Source organism: Antennarius striatus, chromosome 6 (genome assembly GCF_040054535.1).
Source record: "Antennarius striatus isolate MH-2024 chromosome 6, ASM4005453v1, whole genome shotgun sequence".
In the NCBI taxonomy this organism is placed as follows: domain Eukaryota; kingdom Metazoa; phylum Chordata; class Actinopteri; order Lophiiformes; family Antennariidae; genus Antennarius; species Antennarius striatus.
Genome location: NC_090781.1, coordinates 5828916 through 5853234, shown reverse-complemented (window position 1 = coordinate 5853234; position 24319 = coordinate 5828916). Strand labels below are relative to the sequence as shown.

General features: G+C 40.9%; 1 protein-coding gene across 3 annotated transcripts in view; it reads right to left on the bottom strand.

Annotated features, from left to right (window-relative positions):
* The window catches only part of prkd2 (protein kinase D2), a 34107-nt gene extending 11141 nt beyond the window's left edge, over nucleotides 1-22966 (bottom strand). The window contains exon 1 of one of the 3 annotated variants that reach the window (XM_068318133.1): nucleotides 22054-22966. In XM_068318133.1, the coding sequence (XP_068174234.1) occupies nucleotides 22054-22374 (321 nt within the window). In that variant the 5' untranslated portion in view covers nucleotides 22375-22966. Of the gene's footprint in view, nucleotides 1-21000; nucleotides 21083-22053 lie in introns of those variants that run through there. The other 2 variants (XM_068318132.1, XM_068318134.1) reach the window with 2 other exon arrangements.
* Nucleotides 22967-24319: the final 1353 nt, after the last annotated feature.

The following is a 24319-nucleotide window of genomic DNA, read 5'->3' as shown; positions in this document are numbered from 1 at the left end:
TAAAGCCGAGTAGTGTGAGTATTAATAAAATGTATATGTTTGTTTAATATATAACTTTAATTTAAAAAATAAGATAAAAGCAAGACTTTGCCTTTCAAAAAAGGCCAATATGTGTTTGTTTGTGACGTATTTCAAAATTAAGGTCCCATTTTATTAAAAGTATCAATTATATTGCACCACCCCCACCCCACCGAGAAAGTGGGGGACAGCTTCATGTTTTCTGAAGGGTTGGGGAACATGTCCTTTGTCCTTCTAGTGACTTGCATCAAGCAGGACATGAGAAGGTAGTTTGTAAAACCAGGAGGACCAGGAGTTCAGGAGGTCATTCTACTACAGGGAACGGGACAAGAACAAGATTGAGCACACGTCCCATGGAGTCGCAAAATTAGGAAATCAGAACACCCCACCAGACTACACAGTTTGACCGAGGTTTGGTCAGAGGAATGTCAAATCAGTCAGCCAGGTCATGTGGAATAGACTGGATGTTATTGCTAAAAAGTGAAACATTACTGTTAGACAGGTGGAAACACCAAACATGGTACACTAAATATCAGGAAATGGATGATGACAATGACGACGATAACATCCACCCAAACAAACTGGTGTGGTGGTGGGACGTCTGAAGTGCTGTATGCACAAAAACGAGCAATGACATTCCTTTTGGATCAGTGGTATGGTATGTGGTTAAAGAACGGGCAGAGCACTGTTGGTTCACGCCAGTTCCATTCCGCCTCCAGATAAAAACAGGAAAAACTCATTCATTTGTAGATACTACCGTTGAAATTCTTGATTCTCTTCGCTCTGCTAGCGGGCCCCACAATTCGTTTATTTTCACATTAGTCTGAATCAGTTACGATGTAAGTTGACATATAATAATATATGCATTTAGGTCTTTGTGGTGTTATAATTACCAGTACAGTAGGGTTGGGTTCAACCAGAGGGTGCTTAGACACATTTTGTTTGCCTTATTATGTAATTAATATCTTCCAGGCTGAGACAGCCTGTATCTGTCAGTGCTGATTTCTGCAAGGAATCTGTGAGCATGACAAACACATAATGGGGGATCAATATTCTGCCTCTGACTCGGTAGCAGACCAAGTAAAAGTGTTGATTCAACATAAGTACAAAGTGAGAGCTGCCAAGGAAGTAAGATAGCTGTGTACAGTATTATTCAGATTGTTTCCAAATTAGGGAGACACGACATCTCCTGGATCTCCTCACCGTCTGAGCAAAGAATAAGATCAACTAACATTACTGAAGATGAATGAATCTTGACATCTCGTTGATGCCGGTTTTACATGTGCTGGCTAAACATCACAGAGCATATTTTTTGTGGCATTATTGACTGATCTCTACATTAAACAGTACCCCGACTGACATTTAATAAACAATTCATGCTTGGAAATAAATGGATGTTGTTGCATTGACAGAATGAATGGTAACAGCTTTGGACAAACTACTGGTAGTGGTTCCAGTACAAAACTGTGGGATATTTTGTACAGTGTTGAAATGAAATACCATCTACTGCCGGGGTGGAAACTTCATGGATGAATTCAAAACTGGGCGTATTTTTAAGCATGACCAGTTACAGTCAATGAGAACGCTTTATGTTTCATTATTTTTTTTTTAATTTGCAATTGTTGCTGAGCAGACAGTTTAACCACAACAATTACTGGCTTTGGCTCATTTAGACTACTGTATACAGATATTAACAAGAGGAGGCACCAATCTTACCAGTCTTAAAAACCCAAAAGCTCTATGGGAGGACTACAGTAAATCATGTAAATGCTGCTGTGTATGGGTACGTGGGATTTCAACGCATTAGTCCAACAACTCCCACATGCAATTACAAACACCCACAAAGCCCAGATCAGAGGAAACTCCCAGCTCTGCCCAAATCCACAGGCAATCCTCAGCCCAAGTCATTTATCAGACACTCAGCGTCTCTTGACATTTACCCCAAATGTGTTAGCGTAGTTTGCTTCTTTCCAGAGAAAATCAAGACACATGGCAAGCCGTACCATCACGTGTCCTCTGTCCAAAACTTACACAATGCACCAACCACAGCTGCAGTTGCCACGTCTGTGGAGACCACATGTCTTTACAGCTCTACTAAAAAGAAAAATATCCACCGACTCTCCAAAACCACTGTCACCACAGAGAAAATGGCCATTTTTCTTTGCTCTTTTTTCCAACTTTCGGCAAAGTATAGGATAGGAACAGCACAAAATCTGCACATCAGCATGGGGAAAATGACATTATTTTTCTCATAATTACATAATCATCTGTTTTTTTGTGCGCACATTACATATATACAGAGTACAGGCTAGGACAATATTGTTGCATGAGATTGTGTGTGCGTGGAGCCAGCTGTATTATACTGCACTGTAGTACAGTGTGGTGTGGTTTGCCTGGAGGCAGGGCCGTGTCTCCGGCTGGTTTCTTCGGGTTACCAGGGATCAGGTTGCCTTGTATTGCCTGGACTATTCCTGCAGCTCTTTGGGCAAATGAAGCCATTATGAGTGATATGAATTATGCACTAGACTTTCTTTACCACTCCCTCATGTCCTCCTTAGTTTTTCTAGGCTATCCAGTCTCCTTGAAAACTCTACCTTCTTATTCTTAAACATAACAATCTCACGCATGTACTGTATGTTTTATGAGTTCCTGTGGAAGGAAAACCAAACACACGACCTGTGGAATTACTGTTGAAAGGCAGCACAAACATCATCTTTTTAGAACTTTAACACCACTAACATTTTCCTAAATGTAATTGTCTTCGTCAGAAGCGGTTATACTGGTAATGCTGGACAGCAGCTCTTGTCCTTGCCAGTGACTTAACTAATCAGCTTTCTCAAACGGTTAAATTCTGGGATGATGGATCTGTTTGTCTTGGAAGGATATGTGTCATGAGTGGAGCGGAGTTTCAAGATCAATAAAATCTAGATATATATTTTTTTTAGAAGAGAAGAAAAAATGTTGTTTATAATGTCATATTAACATGTTTAGACACATACAATGTAAAAGATAGTATGTACAGCTTTTTATTTGTTCGTGTTGTTTATGATCATAAAACAATAATTATCTCCAGCCCTAAATAAATATCATTTAAAACAATGGGATTATTGTTAATTGAAGTTAACAACCACACAAAATGCTAAACTGATGAAACCCGCATACCGTCATGCTGAGCAGTGATAGCTGTCACTCTCTGTTGCCGTGGGCTAAATCATGCTGTTGCTACTTTCAATAACAGGAATACGTTCAAACACATTCATCCAAATGGTGCATCACTAGTCTAAACACTCACACAAAGGGATATGAACATTCAACAATATATATTAAAAAAAGTGACATCTCTGTTGTGTACACTAAACACAGAAATATCAATATTGTCATATTTGTGTGAAGTCATGGAATAAGACTTTTGTGAAAGAAATACCGGTAAGCTTAACAACACGCTTTGTCCATTATTCCCCTCCTCTGAGTGCATTCTGTTGGTTTTGGTCATACACAGAGGCCCAGGTCTGATAAGTTACAAGTGAAGTTAGTCTGGAACCTGTACAAGAGGAAATAACAACCTAATTCCTTCTGCTTTCTCCAGTTCATTTCAAGCATGTTCTACTTACATGTTATTAGATTAACTTCCTCTAATGGTGACACCTTATCTCGGCTGGTGTATGCAGTTTCCCGTCACAAATAGGTTCATGTGTCCTCATCAAGGCACTAATTGTCTCACACAGGTACGCCGATTTGCATTTGAGACGGTTTCACTTCAACTCTGAAGGCTTGTAAAAAAAATAGGTGTAAATATAAATAAAGTACTTCTTCTAATTACAAGACTTGACAGTCCAGTTGAGAAAAACAGGTTTCTTCATTCATCTACCTCATCACTTGTCCTCCATAATCCTGGCATCAGCCCTCACATGCATCAGATTTATTTCGAAGATTCAATCAAATTAAATTTAAGCAATACCATTCATGAGCACATGCTGTATTTTAGTAGCAATAGCACCTCCACAATGTAAGTAAGGTCAAGCTTGTGAATTTATATTTATGTAAACTCATGGCTACCTTTCGCTTCGTTTTGCTTTTACTTAGTTGGAAAGTAATATATGAGGAACATAATATTTACGATGGATCTTACACACCTATTGATTGAGATTGCTGCTGAGGTTTTTCAATACAAACACTTGAAAAATTTCCCCACAAGGTCAACAGACTAACAAAGGAAGCTTGAGCTTATAGTTCATATCTTTAAACTTATTGTCTGGGAGAGGAATAGTGATGAAATGTTCAATATCAGGCTGAAAATACACACAAGCTGAGGTGACAATTCAGTCATTAAAATATTTTTAAATTAAAATACAGTATATACCACAGCTCTCACAACATTAATAACTTTTTGGTAGTTTTCAAAAGTAAACTTATCATTTTGTTGTAAATATGTAAGAACCATTTTAAAAAACATTTTTATGTCCCTGGTAAGATGTTCTTTGCCATTTCTGCCTTGTTTCTTTAACAGCAGTGTTGTCGAACTCCAGCATGACAGGAGCTGGACTCATGTTTACAGTAAAGTACATTACATAAACACTGCAGTTCTGCTGAATCACTGCAGCACTGAAGATGAAAACACAAGACCAACAATTGTGAATTTGCATGGATTACCATTTTTTTAAAAACATGCCACTTATGATGCGTAGCTGTGTAAACCATGTGATCTCCACAGCCCTACATGGTCATCCACGTTGACATATTTCTGCAACAGAAGCTGGTTATCACAACAGGAACCTGATCCAGCCATTTTATAGTCCAGAGGAAACATGCTGCATCCCTTCAAACAACAGACATTGTTTAAACATCCACGTCTTACTGTGTAACAAATCATACGGCCTCCTGCACACGTGTGTGCATGTGTATGCTCTTATTTTCGATGGAGGCTTGTAGTGCACTGCGTTATTTTAGTGTGTATGCATCTCTATTTTCTTAAGCCGTATTTACACATACCCTAACTGTTGCACAACTCCCTCCATCCTTTTATATTAAGGCCGAAGGACTCAAAAAAGTGCAACCCCACCTTTCTGAACGTGATGAAGTGTTTAATGAAAGGTTGCTGTGACAACGAGCATGTAAAGACGTCAATGATCTGCCCCCATTCGCTCCTGACAACAACTTGCTGTAACGCAGGAATTTTTCCTTTTGTGTCGAGAGGGTTGATGACGGAACAAACACATTAGTGGCCCGTCGCTCTATTTTAGGACGCAGTGAGGTCACACGGTGACGAAGAGATAGAGCAGATGACAAAAGTGACAACCATTCCATCCCTCCACACTCTCTCTGTCCTCCCTGTGCTCTCAGTCTCTCATAGTCTGAACTGCAAACTGAACTGCTCTAAAAAAAGAGAGAGAAGCAGATTTGTTCTATTTAAACATCTCTCATGTTAAATCACTGGAATGACAGACCTTTGCCAGCACAGCAACAAATTTAGTGATGCCGTGACGTTAACCACCTGCTGGGCCTGGCAGATACAAAGAAGGAAAGTCAAATGTGTACACAAGGGATGATTGAATAGTTGCATGACGTAAGTCCATTTTGCTATTGTCTCATGACGTCACAAAGGAGAACTGACTCACTCGCTTGTTGATTTTTATAGTTACAGTCCTTTTTGAGTTTGCTGTTTTTACATACTATGAGCCTTCCTGTGAAATCAAACAAGCATAAACATTCAGAAATAAATATACAAAAGAGAAAACTCCAGTTGGACTGGAGTTTTCTCCTTTTCATGGTGGCAGACTCAAAGCAAGTGGAACCCATTCTGTCATCAGGATCTTTGCAATAGCACCTACACAGAAATCACAATTGTGCTGCAATGAAGTCCCTTCTCTGTCAGGTTTCCATTTGTTTATGATGAACAGGATGAAACAAGCAAACAAAGGAAGGAAGACGTGAGGGTTCCACATCACAGACAGATATGGATAGGGATGGAGTCTTCTGTTTGTCTTCTCATTTTCTAATTTTTCAGTTGTGTTTTCAGGTGGCTCGTGGATATGCACAATAAAAACGAGATGGAGCAATTCCACTAGGAAATGTTGAGGGATGAGAAATTGCAATAATGTCAAGTCATGATATTATTATGTGTACGGACACAACTAAGAAGAAAAGTTTGAATTAAAAAAGTGAAGAAAAAAATTCCGATACTTAGATCTCATTTATTCACAGGTGACCATTGTGAGTTTCTTTATGTCTAGCATGTACATTTTTCCAATATTGTTGTTGAACCTTGGGAATCTTCACTGGATTTCATGGTTATTACCTCCATTGCTGACACAGAGGTGGAAAAAAAAGACCCCCATTACAAATTGACATCAATCTCCTCGCAAAAAGGTTGAGTGAATAAGAATAATGCAACAAACAGCTTCTTTCTGAAACAGGATAGTGAGGAAGGGCATGTTTTCGCTCTTTGTATTGGTTGGTGTGTAAATGTACAGTGTATACTCTAGCTAATGCAAACTGGCACTCACACTAGTATTTTTACCTGTGTGTTTTCAAATAATTCTCTCAGTCTCTGAGATTCTTCAATTATCTTTGGTATGTAGAAACTTGTAGGTCAGGAATTTAAACCGGATTGTGTTTCTGGATGCTACAGACACACACGTAAACATCCATGCACACACCCAGACACAAACTTCCAGCACATGAAGTAGAAACACAGTTGGGGCTGAGTACAACCATAAATTGCAGCAGTGATATATTCAAATGTACTGTAATTAATTCTGTAAAATTCACTCATATATAATAAATTCAAAGTAATTGTATCATCCAAAACAACAAAAATACACTCATTTAAACACAAACTCACACAGTGGTTGTGGAATCTCCCATACAAGGTGTCACTTGTTTGTCTGGAGCGAGAACCGCCCACACAATCACTCCCACACACACACACACACACGGAACAGCCACTGAGACACAAAGTGGGATTCAGGATCCTTCTCAAGATCCAGAGGTGTAGATCACAAGGGTCCTGACCTGTTGAAAACCGCGTTACCTTGTTCGGCAACAGAAACAGATGGAATCATTTTATTTACATTCATTCACATCATTTGTACAAAAAAGGCTTCAGTGTGAATACGGCCAAATTTAGCTAATAAAACAAGCTTTAAATCAAAGACTGACTTAACAGGCTTTAACCAAATAAAAATACAAGAAATTCATTTCCTAACATAAAACAGAAGATTAGTTACACTAATATATATATATATATATATATATATATATATATATATATATATATATATATAAAATATAAAAGGTGTAATTTTGACTATGAGAATTGACTGCAGCCTCTATGAGTAGACAGCCATAATTACTGCATGATTACATTCTACTGCATGTCCTACAGACACGGCTGACAGGGCAAAATATTCACAGTTTACAGTATATCACTTTATACAAATGTAACTAAATACAGTACACATGGGATAAAGTGGAACAGCAAACTTGTAAATACAGTCTGCAACTCTGAAGCAGAACATCTAGTCTGACCGCTTTAGAAAAGTGACTGTTGCTGCTGACGTCTCTGGACGCTGATGCCGCTGGGATGTTTATGACTAATAAAAAATCCTGTCATTTCATGTAGCCTGTCATGTCACACTGAAAAAAGAAAATTTACAAACAACTAACTATGGGATTGTAATGTAAAAGCTCAGATTTATGTAAATTTCTTCTCTAACATAATGAGTCCATGTTTATCAATTAAAACACTCCAGCCTTGATTTATTCCAGAAGTCTGAAAATCTCACTAGCGCTGAAAAGGTGGTTATTTTTTTGTCTCTTATTCTTCTGGTGGTTGGTTTGTCAGTCAGTAGGATTTTTATAATAGTTACCTACATTTCTCATTTGCATTGTTCTAAATTTAAAAAAAGAAAAGAAAAAGTAAACAGTGCCATAATGAAAATCGTATTCCTGCAGAAATTTACGTTTTTAAAAGCAAGAAGGACAACGTTCAAACAAGAACAAATGCAAAAAATAAAACATGGAATTCAAAGCATATCTCTGGACAAAATGGAGACATCAGTCATAAAGTCCATCAACTGAAAAGTGTGTGTGTGTGTGTGTGTGTGTGTGTGTGTGTGTGTGTGTGTGTGTGTGTGTGTGTGTGTGTGTGTGTGTGTGTGTGTGTGTGTGTGTGTGCGTGCGTTCAACCGGTAAGTGGAAGAGGCTTAGTCTTGAGCAGAAACACAAGCACAAAGCATCTCATTCTGCTTTGAGCATGAAGGAGGATGAGGAGGTAACATGAGCGCCGTGACTGGGCGTGAGAGAGGGGCTCTGGGATAAAGGAAACACTCCACTATTCTAAACCAGTCTTTGCAGACAATCCTCATCCATCCTCCTCCTCCGCTCTCCCTCGTCTGTCTGTTTCCTTGGCTTGGTTCTGAGCAGGTAAAATGATATTAACCTTGGATCCAATCCACTTTGTGCAATGAACTCACTGATTCATGACAAGAGGAAGAGACAATCCTCACCAAGGGGAGACGAGTTTGTTCTGGAAGCCTTCAAGCATTAATGAGAAAATGGAGGATTAACACAATGGTGAAAGCAGATTTCCCGAAGATTTGATCCAAATACAAAATCCACCTATAAATCAAAATCATTATAATGTCAGCATGACAGTGGAAACTTGATGTGAATGTTTTCTGTTATTAATTGTTATCACAACACAGAAACACAGTTTGACTTTTGGCATTTAAAAGCAAAGCTTCACAACTATCTTATATGTAGCTCTGATGGCTACGACAATCAAATTCAGCAGTGTTTCATACCTGTCCTACCAGTCTAATTTTTTGGGCTGTTCTCTAGATCAGTTTTCACATTATCACATTAGATTAGGTTCAAATTATCAACATACAGTATGTTGAAAACCGAAACATAACTTTTAATCACATCATCTTTCACGAACCCATGTCATGACATTGTGAAAATGGCATTTCATAATGTCAGTAAAAGATCACCATAGATGATTCTAATTTGTTCTACACCTTGTTTGGGGAATATGTGTGACATCTAACACACACATTATCAACTTTGTCTCGAGAAACGTGATTTAAAAAAATGAACTAGTCCATTTTCAGTTGATTTCTCCTCTTCTTTGAATTACGTGCTACCTGCTGCTTCTTAAGTGTTGTGGTTTGGGATATGTGCACAATGGTGATCAAAACATCACAGCCCCATCCTGCCTTTCCACCTCCCACGCATACAGTTGGATGATTCAGCGCTGTTTTTTCCTCCACTGCCATCACAGAAGTGGAATAAACAGAACCCTGTTGCATTTACACAAATGTTTGAGGTGGAATAAAGGAACACAAGCCTCAAAAGCAAAAAGTTACAAACAGGTCTCGCACTTTAGCCTTTCTGTGTGTTATAAAATAATCTTAGTGTACATGTGAGTGTGTGTGTGTGTCCTTGATTTGCCATGCTCTCCTCATGTCTCATGACTCACAGACTCCACATGGTTCTCTCTACTAAATGTCGCTCAGCTCTGCTCTTTGGCTCCCAATTGGATTACAGTACGAAACCATTTTCACCGACGCTTATCTCTGGATTAGCATCATAAGGTCCCCTTTGCCCAAAGCTGGAATGCAGCAGTCTTAATTCAGCATTATTCTAAACTCAACAGACCCGTAAGACAATTTATGATGTTTCACAACTATTTGAGCTAACAGATCCAGGTCTGAGAGATTTAAAATTTATTTGGAGGGACATATTATTTATTGTATCCCTAGACAAGGGCAAGAATATGACGCCATCTGCGATATGTAGCTGAGACAGTACGAATTACACATGAATATAATGAGCTGCGAGGCAGGTCAGAGTAAAGCGACACCTCTGTAGTAGATGTAATGGTATAGTAGATGTATATCTTTCACGCATTTTATGGACCGCTTCCTCCACATTTGCGCAACTTGGAGGATCTATGAAAATATAGAGGTAGATAGGTAGGTAGGTAGAAAATTATTGATAGAAAACTATATGTAAAAATAAAATATTATACAAATATGTAATTACTTTAACAACATTTTACCATTTATCACAATCATTGTTAGCCAACTCAACACACATTGACCATTGGCTGCCGATCATTGGTGTTATATATACACTGTATATAACTTTATAATCTTTTTATACTGTTTATATTTTAGTTATAGTTTAGTATATAAGTCCTGTTAGTGCTGCATGTGTTCTGTCTGTTAGTGTAATGTATATCTTGTGGTATGTCCTTTGATGTCAGTGTTTCTTTTTCTCCTGGTGTTTATCCAGTATTATTTGTTATGTAATGCCTGAGCAGTGGATATATGCAATTTCCTCCGGGATTATTAAAGTATCTATCTATCTATCTAATCTTTTGTGTTTTTACCTTCACAGACATCTTGGACTTTGAACAACTGTTTTTTTTTTTTACTGAACATTAAGTCCTCATGTCCCGTACACCTCTATGCATTTCTGCAATTACAAGAAGGGCATTTTATCAAACAAGAGACACATTCATAGTAATCAGTGAACAGTGATTTTTTTAAAAAAAATTTATTTGTTTTTACCAATAACTCAGCTTCTTTTTGCTTTCCATTCCAACTAGATCTGGCAAAAATTTGTTGTTGGTTTTTTTGTTTGTTTTTATCTGCTTTTAAAATAAGTTTTAAGGAATTAACTACTACCAAATGCTACCATTAAATAAACTGGCATAAACTACAAAAACAAGATCCATCTGGTAATGAGTAAAATTTAAATATTTAAATATTAGATTTCAGTTGAATTTAGCAGATGCATCAAAATGAACATCCCTGATCTCATCATGTACTAAAAAGAGGGAAAAAATGCATTTGGCCATCATGAGAGCAAGTGCTTCTGAGCTTGGCCTTTTCTGGGCTACTGTAGAAAGAGGGAGACGGATCTGCCCCCTGACTCTAAGGTAACAAAAAAGACTGATTCATAGCTTCAGGAGATTGAACAAGTAAATGTGAATCAAAGGTAACACCACACCACAAATAGTGAATAGACAGATGTGTTTTGTGCATTCTCTTAAACGTTCCTCTTTGGATCACATAAACTCAGCTATCGCTACAGATTAGAAGAAATCTACTCCTGATGCACAAACCTATGATCTGGGTGGCTGTGTGAATGATTTGAATAACCAAATGTCTTTAACTTTACCCAGAACCAATCAAAAAACATCTAGCAGGGACCAGTCATGGTCAGTCACGCATAGCTGCTCAGTTATAATGCAAATATCACACACACACACACACACACACACACACACACACACACACACACACACACACACACACACACACACACACACACACACACACACACACACACACACACACACACACACACTTTACAACCCCTTTAACAATACTGTAGAGCCAATGGCCTGCAGCTGTTGGTTGTTCCTGTTAAAACAATTTTAAACATGTGAGTAAAAACTAATGTTCATGCTTTATCCCCACACACTCATCAAATGTCCTGCAGGTTAAAAAAATCCTCTTCTTTCACTTGGTCACCTTCCTAGTGTTTTGCTAACTGTTATGTATGTATTCACCTGAACAAGTTTGGGCTGATTAGCAGCGGTTACCAAATTATTCTATGATGGATGGATGAGCAGCAAGCCCAAACCCTGATTATGACATTAGTGGATGGAGAGCAGTTTTCATTCCAAATGAATTCACAGTGACTTCCTTTGCACATGCGCAAGCAGGCTGCTGTTTCCTCTGCCCAGAGTGAGTTTGTTATGCTGAATTTTGCTTTTTTTTCTATGTTTCTGTGTATATTATTATAAATAAATTTAGATAATGTATAGCAATATACTAGTGCACTACAGGGATGAGTTAATGTCTCTGAAGGTCAAAGGAGACCCAGCAACACATGATCACATCCCCGCCGAGCTCCGACGGAGATATCGCGGATGCCGAGCGGGTCGCGTTGAAAGGGCTAGTTTGAAACTGCACAAGAGACCATCTGTGGGACCACCTCTGCTCTTCGGACCCGGCACCCGGAGGCGCTCGTCATTATTTAACCACGTCACCTTGGACTCATCTCTCCCCAAAAAGGTCCAGTGTGTAGAGTGCTCCACACAGAAGAACAGAACCACCGATCTGTCCTACATTAATGCTAAGGAGGCATACACCGCCACCCCCCTCCCTCCACTAGGTAAATCAGACGACAAGCTAGTGCACCTACAGCCCACCGACATTCCGCTGGTGAAAGGGCTGCCAGCAACAGGTCAGGAGGTGGTCCCCGGAAGTGGAGGAGATGCTGAGGGACTGCTTCCAGACCACCAACTGGGATATCATAGTGGGCTCACAAGGGAAGACATTGAGGGGGCAGCTCAGTTTTTTACAGATTACATGAACTTCTGTGTGGACACAGTGGCCCTTGTCAGGACAGTCAGGTGTTACCCCAACAACAAACCATGGGTAACCAAGGAAGTCAAGGCTGTCCTGAACAGGAAGAAACTGGCGTTCAGGAGCAAGAACGAGGAGGAGATGAGGAAGGCCCAGCATGAAGTGAGACTATGCCTGAGGGAGGCCAAGGAGGCGTACGGGAAGAAGCTGGAGAAGCAGCTGGGGTGCAACCAGGTGCGGGAGGTCTGGAATGGGATGAGAACCATCCCCGGACACGGGAAAGGGCGCAGCACTGTGGAGGGGAATATTGAACGAGCGAATGAACTAAACAGCTTTTTCAATCGGTTCAGCTCCCCCACCACTCCCGGCTCCTCGTCCCAGGCCTCTCCCAGCCCTGCAGACCACTCCACTGATGCTCCCTCCTCCTGTGCTTCCTTTCCTTCCACTTCTCCCGAGCTCTCTCCAAGAACTGCGAAGCTCAATGACCCCACCTCAACTACTGGACTTCCAACCGCTCCACGACCTCCTGCTCCCACCACGACCAAGACCGTCATAACTGCAGACCTGGTGACGACAACGCTGAGGAGGCTCCGTCCCTATAAAGGCGGCTGGACCGGATAAGGTCTCCCCAAGACTCCTCCGAGCCTGTGCTTCGGAACTGGGGGACCCCCTGCAGCTATTGTTCAACCTCAGTCTGCGGCTGGGGAGGGTCCCGTCACTGTGAAAGACCTCTTGCATTGTCCCTGTACCCAAGAAAGGACGCCCTACTGAGCTCAACGACCACCAACCGGTCGCTCTTACCTCCTATGTAATGAAGACCCTAGAGCGACTGGTCCTGGAGCTCATGCGTCCACAGGTGAAGGGTGCAATGGACCCTCCCCAGTTCGCCTATCAGGCCAAGGTTGGGGTTGACAATGCTGTCTTGTACATCCTCCACCGTGTACTCTCCTACCTGGACGCCGGGGGCTGTGCCGCCAGGGTGCTCTTCTTTGACTTTGAGTGCCTTCAACACCATCCAGCTCCGGCTCCTGCAGGACAAATTGACCTCCATAGCTATGGACCCGTACCTCGTGAGCTGGATTACGGACTACCTAATGGACAGACCCCAGTACGTCCGGATGGGGGACTGTTTGTCTTCTATGGTGACCAGCAGCACGGGGGCACCACAGGGGACCATGCTCTCCCCCATTATCTTCACCCTCTACACATCGGACTTCAAGCACAACTCGGATACATACCACATACAGATGTACTCCGATGACACTGCGATTGTGGCATGTATCCGGGAGGGTGATGAGGGGGAGTACAGGGAATTGGTGGCTGACTTCCGCGGAGTGGTGCCAACAGAACCAGCTCCAGCTCAACGTCTCCAAGACGAAGGAGATGGTGCTGGATTTCCAGCAGGCACCTCCGTCTCCACAGCCAGTGATCATCGAGGGCAGTGAGGTGGAGGTGGTACGAAACTATAAGTACCCGGGACTGCAGCTTGACAGCAGACAGGACTGGTCACTCAGCTCGGACTGTGTGTACAAGAAGGGGCAGAGCAGGATGTACTTCCTGAGGAGGCTTGGCCTCCTTCAACATCTGTCCTAAGCTCCTTCTCAAGTTCTGTCAGTCCGTAGTCTCCAGTGTGCTCTCATTCGCCATTGTGTGTTGGGGTGGTGGGGCCAGGAAAAGAGATATGGACCGTTTTAACAGACTCATCTGTAGAGCGGGCTCAGTGGTCGGGCTGAGCCTGGACTCTTTTGAGACAGTTCTGGAGAGCAGGACCATGTCTAAAGTTAAGGCTATCATGAACAACACCTGCCACCCCCTGCACACCACCTTCTCCCAGCAGAGAAGCACCTTCAGCGGCAGACTGCTGTCACACAGCGCCTCCACAGAGAGGCTGAGGTCCTCCTTCGTACCCCGTCCCATCAGGGGGGGCAATGACTCTCTCAGGAAGAGCAGGGGGAAGTGGTGAGGTTAGCATGCGGTTGAATTGATTTAATTTTATACTGTTTATATCTTAATTTTATACTGTTTACAGTATATTTTAATGTAATTTTATACTGTCTATATTTTATAGTTTAGTATATAAGTCCTGTTAATGCTGCATGTGTCTGTTAGTGTAGTGTACGGTATGTCCTGTGAAGTCAGTGTTTCTTTTTCTCCTGGTGTTTATCCAGTATTTATTCTTTATGTAATGCCTGAGCAGTGGATATGTACAATTTCCTACGGGATTAATAATCTATCTATGATGCAAGAGGAACTCTGTCGTTTTCATGCAAACAATATGGCCTTGTCTTCAGCAGACCTTAATCTATTCGATTTTGTGTGTGTGCGTGTGCGTGTGTGTGTGCGCGCGCGCGCGTGTGTGTGTTTAGAATATATGTGCAAGAGAGTGAGGTAAACAGGAGGCGGTGTGTATGATCCCATTCCCAGGGCCAAAGTGCTTCTCCTGGGAGAGAGACAGAAACAGCCCCTTCCACAGCGGAGATGGAAACAATGGCCAGGGCCAGTCCTCTCACTCACAGCTGCATGTGTTTGTGTGTGATTTTACTTTGTATTTCTGTCTAATCAAAGACACAAACTTCTGTTCAAATTTCTCTTCCTAAAAAACAACCTTGCAAAAACAAAAAAATCACAGATTAAATTTTAAAGTTAGATTATTAAATAAATTAAACCAGGTTGTCACCATTTTCCAAAACAAAACAACAACATGACAGGATTAACTGTGAATCTCCACAAAACAAGTCACAATAGGAATACAATAGGAAATTATAATTGACATAAAAACATGAATGTGGTAACAGCAATTAATATATGTCCCAGCTATGACTTATCATCAGTCAGTTTTTCAATGTCAATCATGGCTGGACAACAGCTGGACAAAATTACCGTAACTGGAAAATACACATACAACTTTAACCTTTTCTGCTGACATACTCAAATAATGAGGATTATAGTTTACCACAAGGTGCCAAAACTGAGTAATCCGAAGTTGATGAGGATGAAGGTAAAGCAGTGAGCAGAGACATAAAAAGACAAACTACAAATGTCTACATAGACCTCAACCTTTACCACTGTAGAATAAAGGCAGAGCTAAATCTAAACCCCAAGACAGGTAAGGGCAAGGTAATTGTACAAACCAGTTATGAAATACAAATTTTAAAATTTTTGAGATGTGAATAAATTGTGATAATCTCCCCCCTTTTGCAATACTGTCACAAAACTGGTTTGCACAGTGCAGCTTGTTTAGGAGGTAGTGTTGATATTCTGGGGGCAATATCAGCTCTGAAACCCATCTATGGATAACATCCTAGGCAGCTGTCATGAACAAAAGGTGTACCTAAGATTGCAATTATTTGTTGAGAACACTGGTATGATGTATAAAGAGTCTATAATTACAGACAGTTGCAGCAGCAGTAGCTCAGTCCACTAAGTCTTGGGTTGGGTACCGGAGAGTGGCTGTTTTTTTGCGCATGTCTGGTAAAAATTTTGGAGTGTGAACTGGCAGTGGAGAGGTGCCAGTTCACTTCCGAAGTACCGCTGAGGTCCCCATGAGCAAGGTGCAGTCCCCTTTATAAATTGCTCATTGGGGACACCCCAAGAGGGAGCTACCCCTCACTATCACCTGCATGCCCGACTAGCACATTTTGTGTGTGTGTGTGTGTGTGTGTGTGTGTGTGTGTGTGTGTGTGTGTGTGTGTATGCGTAATGAATACTGACAACATGAATGGAAAAATAATTTCCCCTACAGGGGACTAATAACAATTGATAAATGATCATCTTTAATCTTCTGAACTTTTCAGTTAAGCAAAAATGTTAAAACACATACAAACTAAATGAATGGAGAAGGGAGTGTTTCCTTCACACACTGTGTCGCAACTCATTACAGATGAGTCTGCAGTCAGGCTCAGTAGACATGACATGATTTTGAATTTATAGGTCTAAATTATGAGACAACAAAGCCACACACACACACACACAAACACACACACACAAATACACACACACACACACACACACACACAATCTGGATTACAAGTGAATATAGACCAGATCTGGTCACAGATGCAGAACCTGGAGTACTATACACTTTTAAATACAGGGCCTGGGTCATTCTTAAGTGTAATGTCTTCAAGCAGACTGGATAAACTAGAGTACAAATGGTATTCACCCTCCAAAAGTAAGACACCCCCTCAGTGACTCTAATTGACAACATGGTTACCTTCAGTCAGCAAAACTGAACAAAGCGAGCACAAAACAAACCATTACCGCCTTAAATTAAAGAAAGATAGGAGGAAATCTTCCAAATCACCAAAATACAGGAATCGGGTTTCTTGACATTGAAATGTATCCGATTTCAACATCGGGAAAATATTTAAAACAAAGCTCGAAGTCAGACAAAGCCGTGACACTTGGTTGACCTTCCATGCCGTATTTGTTGGTGAATTTACTGTGACAAGACCAGCATTGAATTTTCTGTCTGACTGGCGTACAGCCTCTATATGCGCTCCAAACCAGTGATGCCCTGTCTCATCCAACAAGGAAATGGTGTTAATTTGCTCACACTGTTACATCTGAAGTATTCAACATTCTAAACAATAAAATTACAAGGTGACACAGGGAAGGCAGCGAATGAATGAAAGCAAAGATAAAGGAAAGTGAATGATCAGGAAGTTGAATAGGAGGCGGAAAAGGCTGACTGTAAGGAATTGATGTTGAGGCAGACAAGACGGATGGGAGAGGGACGGATAAGGAGAGAAAGCAGAGATTCTAAGGATTGCTGAAGTTAGAATTAAAGTTTTTAATCCCAGCAAAAGAAGAGGAGAGGAAAACTTTCTTCATACATCACAGACGTTGCCATTAAAAGCAGCAAAGCATGAAACTCTTTTAAGAAATTATTGAATGACATTTCAGAGGAAATAGTGCCAAAAGGAAGGGAGTCAGTGAGGTCTATCCGATCAAGAGCAAATGAACCAGAGTTACATCATGGCTGAATGGAGACACATCTCTGTTTTCCAGGCAATCTGGAGGTGTGTTGGGGGCTGGGGGGGTGACTTGTTTAACATAGGCTATAAAATTTGTGGGGCTTGTCACGTCTTCAGCTTTGTGACTGAAGGTGTATTTTGAGTTCTGGTCTGACACTGAGATGAATGCTTCAATCAAGACGCTGTAGCTGTTGGATTCTCCTCAACTCTGGGTTGGTGTTGGGAGTTGAAGCCCGAGGACAGGGTGATCTTCCCCAGAAAAATGAATGGAAAAACATGCCAATGGAACACAAGAAGGGAGCCAGTGAATAAACAGAACTGGTGACTCACCCTTTCTGGGATGGGAGAGACGACCGTAGGCGGGGGTGTGGGGTACCAAACTGCCTTTGCTGCCCCTTGAAACACACCAATGTAGGCATTTGTGCATGTACACACAGTTCAAGTCATGTGTCGCATTCAGCTGGCCAAACCCGGACAAGCCGTCTATTGTCCAAATCTCCCACCTAAAGCTCCTAGCAGGGCAGGAGTTCTGCATTTAGGGGATTTGGGGGATTGCTGAGGGTGTGTGTGTGTGTGTGTGAGAGAGAGAGACAGAGAGAGTGAGAAAGAGAAAACTATCTTATGAAATGTGGACAAAATATACTTGAACTAAACCAAAGACTGACTGAACATGAGTTCCTCATTTAACACGGAACACGAGACACCTTTGACACACCATAGCGTCTAAATCATTCATAGCTCTGAAATAGTTAAAATCGATTCTGATTCTTGTTTGACACATTCTTCTAAAATGGCTTCTGGACTGAAGTCAGATGAACTTTCAACCTTTTCCTTCCTGCTTAAATAAATCGCCATCTTTGCTTGGCCCAGAAGAAAGTTTAGAATCTGCAAATCCTTTTTTTGATTTTTCCTGCGCTTCAAACCTATAATGTATATCTGTCTGTCAAAAACAAGACTGAATGAGAGAAAGATTCCCTCTAAAAACAGGGATAGATTGTCAAGTCTCTGACATTCTAGGAATCAGTAAAAAATAGTTTCCTTGTGAGAACAGAACGGACAGTTTTCCAATATATTTGGATTTAAAAATACAATAAAACTGTTGACGGCTATAGCACCGTGTAAAACTCCTCATTGGAGATCTCCAACTCTCTTTGTTAACGGCTGTTTGTAGAAAGACTCCAAAGAAGGGTTTACATTCGCTGTCAGCCCAAGGTGAACCCTCCATGGTGTGTCATCCCTATGTTTGTTTGTCATTGTTTAGAACCTTTACAATCAATTTATACATGTTTTTTCTATTACTGTCACTGAGGCTGATCGGGTCCAACAAGGAGTCGTTAGAGCACAGAGACAAGCTCACTATAGGGAAAGGGTCAGTCGAGAGAGAGAGAGAAAGAGAGAGAGAGAAAGAGAGAGAGAGAGAGAGAGAGAGAGACAGAGAGAGACAGAGAGAGAGAGAGATTTGATTTTTAACATCACGTTTATTTAGAAAAGTCAAATTACAAAATAATCGCATTGACACGAAATCCAACAACGATTCACGTAAAGAGAATTTTCATTAATACTGTGTGTTTTCTGAACAAAGAAATATGTATCATTTTAACATTTATCAAACTAAAAAATCAGGCGAAGAAAAAAAAACAATTATCCCTTCTCCACAATCATCTCTTCTACAATCATATGAGAGAGATTTTTAAAATCACATTTATTCAGGAAGTCGATATTACAAGATAGTTACATTAACAACATCCAAGAGAGATTCATTCCAACATGAACACACACTTCAAAAAAAACTGTCATATGAAATGTGGGCAAAATATATATTCTCTGACTTTGGTGAGTATCACCATCGGAACAACCATATTTCTTTCAAGCTTTGTGGATACTGTGAGACAGGAAGCACAAATTTGTACCCATTATGAATTTAGATGCAGTCAACATTCCTCTCTGTGCAAAATATAGGAAAGGTTAACGTCAGGGTACTTGTGACAGAGTCAAGTTTATTAACTCTATTTACTACATGTCAAACTGACCTTTGGGTGTGTTTCCTGACACCGGCAGGTCGCTGCTGGTGGGAAATCATCCAAAACGTCATACACACACACATACACACACACACACACACACACACACACACACTAATGCACACGCACACAAGCAAGCAGAGGGCAATGCACAGTGGAGTGACCCAAGAATACAGGCAGACTTTTGCTATGCTTCAGTATAACCAAGTGCCATTCTTCCTTCAGTAATGCTGTTCACAGAACTGCATCATTTCATAAGCAGATAAGATAAGCAGCTATATTTTGTCATTAAGTAACCACACAATGAAATCACAAGGTTGAGGCAGCCCTTTGGAATGTATTTACATGTGTAAACTGATGGAAATTAGGCCACATAACTATTATGTCTCAATATGTTGGGCTGGATTATATACATCTATTTTATGTATAAATAGCAATTACATTATTTTCTGTTTTCCTGGGGATGTCAACAATGCTCCAAGTCATATTTTTAATACATTCAAAGTTCCATAGTGCTATTTCAGTGCTATACTGAAATACTGACCAGGAAGTGCTTCTAAAAAGCCAAATATAACTTGCTGGTTAATTGCAGTGACCTACAAAAAGCCATCCAGCATTAAAGACTTTCAATAAACATGTTTCTTTTATGAACTCAAATTTATAGAGAGAGTTTCTAACATTAAAATTATTTTTCCACTCAAAATTTATTGTATAACAAGCTATAGGTCTTTTGGGACATTTTGTGGAGGTTTTTTATGGACACTTGTATAAAATGAAGGAACTCTGGCATTTGTGGCATCTGGAAAAACACAAATCAAAAGAGTAACAAAACCCATCATAATGGCCACATCTATGTCACACTGTAAAGTAGTTTTGGTTTCTCTGAGAATATCAAGTTAAAAAATAAAGAGCTTCCATTTTAAACTACTTTTGTAGCCATCAGTGCACTCCAATGCAGCACACATTGCTTGCCAGGACTCTACCACTCCTGTAGATTTCAGAGTTTACAAAAATAACTGCACCTGAATGCACCAGTAATTGATTCAGTTTAAACATTTACACTATGGAGTACAGTATTCCAAGATTTACTGAGCACACCGTGAGTAAATCTCTGAATTGCAGCTCTGAGCAAATGTGTATTTTCAACTCACAGTCTTAATCAGGATTCATGAAAGTAATTGATTTGTGGCAGTTGATAAAAAAAACCCCACACTTTTTAATCTTGTCCACGGGTGAAGTTACCAAGTTGTTTTGTTTTTAAGCCAAAAGCCTCATCTCCAAGTCGCTGTTGAAATACAAGTGACAAGTGCATGTTATCGTATTTGAGACTTGATTCCACTTCACTGACTCACACAAAGCAGACATTAGCAGATATCAGCAAACCATTAGAGTCCGTACAGAAGACAATGAATACAGTTTAGATGAGTGAGATGGGTGGGGGGAGATATTTGTATTTCCTGATTTGTTTTGGACTTTTGATGGTTCTACAAATCACAGGATGTTGAAATCTGCTCATGCAATTATGATACAGTTTGAAAGGTAGATATAAACACACGGCCTCCTGAAGCTGCCACACCAATAAGAGATGATACAACATACCTGAATGACATCATTCTCTCACAAGAACAGTGCATTTCCCCATAAGGCCTATTGTTCCTGCTTCGAAGAGGATGTTACAACTTCTCCCTCCTCCTCAACCTGGTATGTTTGTTCTGGCATCTTCTTTTTCAATTTAAGGAAGACAATATGTTTACTACTCAATGTAGGTTTTGATTGACATGCAAATAAAATGCTGAACACCACTATAATTTCAAGATGTTGATACAGCAAACAAGTACAAATATCAAATGGAAGTCCAATTTGAATACACACTTGCATAAAAGTAAGAGGTGTGTTCTGTGAGTAGAAAGAAAAATCAAAATTATAATTATTTGCGAAGCTAACTGAAGACACAAGGTCTTGTTTATGATCAGTTTTAATGCGAAGCTAGCATTTAAAGAGATTTAGTCTCCACTAAAGGAAGAAGAATGAAAACCAAGAAGTTGAGCCACAAACAGGTGAAGAAGACTTTTGAACCTGACAAGCTAAGGTCACAGGGCAATGCATTTGGACAGCCATACCACAGCATCTCTGTCAGATTCACATGGCTCTAGAAAACAAGTCAATGTGCTTAATTTTGTTATACTGCATTTTGGCTTAAGCTAGATTTTGCTATTTTGCCACAACCAGTGAGAAATATTTTTCCATGTTTTCACTGATGAGCCATGCATGGCGCGAAAGTTCCACAAATCTACTCCAGTCACTGACACTCAGACACTTAACATCCCGCCATAGGTCTGCTGTGCTAAATTTGCAGAGTTTAAATGTTTTTTTTATTTCTCTGTTCACTTTTGTGTGCACTTTCATTCGGAGTGTACAGTAAACAGTGTGTTGGAAAAGATTGCGATGCTATAAACTAGAAGAAACCGAAAATGTTTTTGAAAGCCAGGAATGACTGCTATGTGCATGAACAGCTTCTCACTTGGAGAAAGCAGACATCCACTTCACACACACACACACACACACACACACACACACACACACACACACACACACACACACACACACACACACACACACACACACACACACACACACACACACGTTTCCTACCTTGGTGTCGACAATGGAGCAGGCAATTTGTTTCACATAGGCCAAGTCAGCAGACTGGGGCAGAAACACAGATTCTCTGGTGAGGCCGATCTGGATGATGAATGACACCCCTGCTGGGGTGGGAAGCAGCGAGGGCATCACAGACCCACCAGGACCCTGCCCTGGTGCCATCTCCATCACCTGAAAACCACCCTGAGTGGGCAAAGAGTGCATGGATAAGGAAGTCCCTTGATGCACCACAGCCGGTGGTGAGGAACCCCCAGGTGGGAAAAAGACCTGGGATATGGCCCCTGAGGGCATGCAAGGGGTAGCATTGGCCATTCAGTTTGAGGCACACACTAGAATACAGTCTAGAGTTCTCAGAAAACCCCCAGTCATTAAATCGATCTCAGCCAAGGAGAGAGGGGTAGACAAACCTGCTCCCTCTGTGATTTGAGTTCACCCCCTCCGTGTGGATCAAAGGAGAAATCCAAATCCAGGAAGTGGGGTTTTTCCTCTTTTATGCCGCTGTTTTTGCTGGCCCTCAGCTCCTGTTATTGCCCCGGCATGACGCGTAAAAGCAATGTATGTGAGAGAGTCATGCAAGAAGAAGAAAAAACACACTGAGGTGGGTGAAATTAGCCTCCTCTTCTCCCACCTTCTCCGCGGTCTCACCTCTCTTGTCCACGGAAGTTTTCCTGCCAAGGAGAAAGTCCAAGCTTGATTGTGAAACTCTCGAGTCGTGGGGGAGAAAAAAAACAAAACAAAAGCAAACTTTTTTGAGCTCTCCTCCAAGTTGAGGTTCAAAATGGCCTCTTTCATCAACAGGAAGCAGTGAGCATGAAGCCAAGTTAAGGACTGAGCTGTTTTCACGGTCTTGCCTTGTTTCAGTTTCTGCCCCAGCTCAGTCTTCTCAGTGAGAAAGCTCAGAGACAGAACAGTGTGAGGGTTCCTCCTCCTCCTCCCTCCCCTCTGCGCTACTGTCACAACCAAGGAGGAAATGAAGTGACTGACACCACCTGAAGCCAATAAGCTCCCTACTACTAAGCCTCTCCCTCCTCCCTTTCCTCTTCCTCTCCCCCTTCCTTGGTTTGAGGTTATCTTGTTTGCTCCCTCCCTGAGTTGAGGCCTGAAAAAGATCCTCTTACATTGCCTGAGGGGGCAGCTCTTTGCTCAGATGCCCTCCCATCTCTTCCTCTTATTGCCCCTTTTTGTCCCTCTGTTGCCGTGTTTCCTGCCTAATCTTTCCCACTACAACACTTGTTCTTCCATTTTTTGCATACAACCCTGACAGATTAGGATCTCAAATAGTGGTAGATGTATTTTCTTGAAATTTTGGTTGCAGGCTTCAGCCAAAAAAAGGGAAACACTCATGACCAGATGGGCGGTTCTTGCAAATACCAATAAAGCTTTGCAAGAACAAGCTAAACTCACTCTTCACTGCCATTATTATCTTACAAAGAAAGCACATTACTTCTTAACACTGGATATTAACAATTAAACTCTCCAAACACTTAATCCTCATCACCAGTTTACATCACTCCTCACCCTGTTAAGAGTTTAAAACTATTTCCAGTTCATTATAACAAATGCTGATGTTATGTCATCAGAGACCTTAATGTCTCCTGTTGCGAATACTGCCACCACAAGAAAATATGTGAAAATATTATATACAATATTCAAGTCAGAATTAGCCTATTGGACTGTTCTGGTGACAGCTTACTTAATTGGTCACATTTCATGTAAACATGAAGTCTAGGGAATAGAAAAAGTTTGACAAATTTTTGTAGCCCAAATTCAGAACATTTCTTCATTGATATGGACAGTAGGTTTCATAACTTTTGATTTGGACTTACCTAAATTATTTTCAGGACTTGTCTTGACTAAATTTTGGAAAAAGGAACCTTAATGGTTTCATGTGGCTTATCCCAGATGATCACGTCCGTTTTTTAAACAAACCCAATGCTAGAAAATGACATCCAGATAACGACAACTGAGGCAACTTGACTGAGATAACGCATTTGGAATGCTGAAGGTAGCTCTCATTATTTGGACTGGTCAGCAACGAGTCCTGCCTAAAACCCACTGAAAACCCACAGAGCGTGAACATCCTCCAGACTCACTCTGAATGAAGAATGGGTCACTATTCAAAGGTTGTACCAATCCAAGAGGAGGATTACTGCTGTCATCAAAGCTGATGGAAACATGCTAGTGTAAAATGTTAATCCCATTTTTTTTCACTTGAGAGAGTATAGTACTCAAGGTTTTGGTGTCGTTTTAGATATGT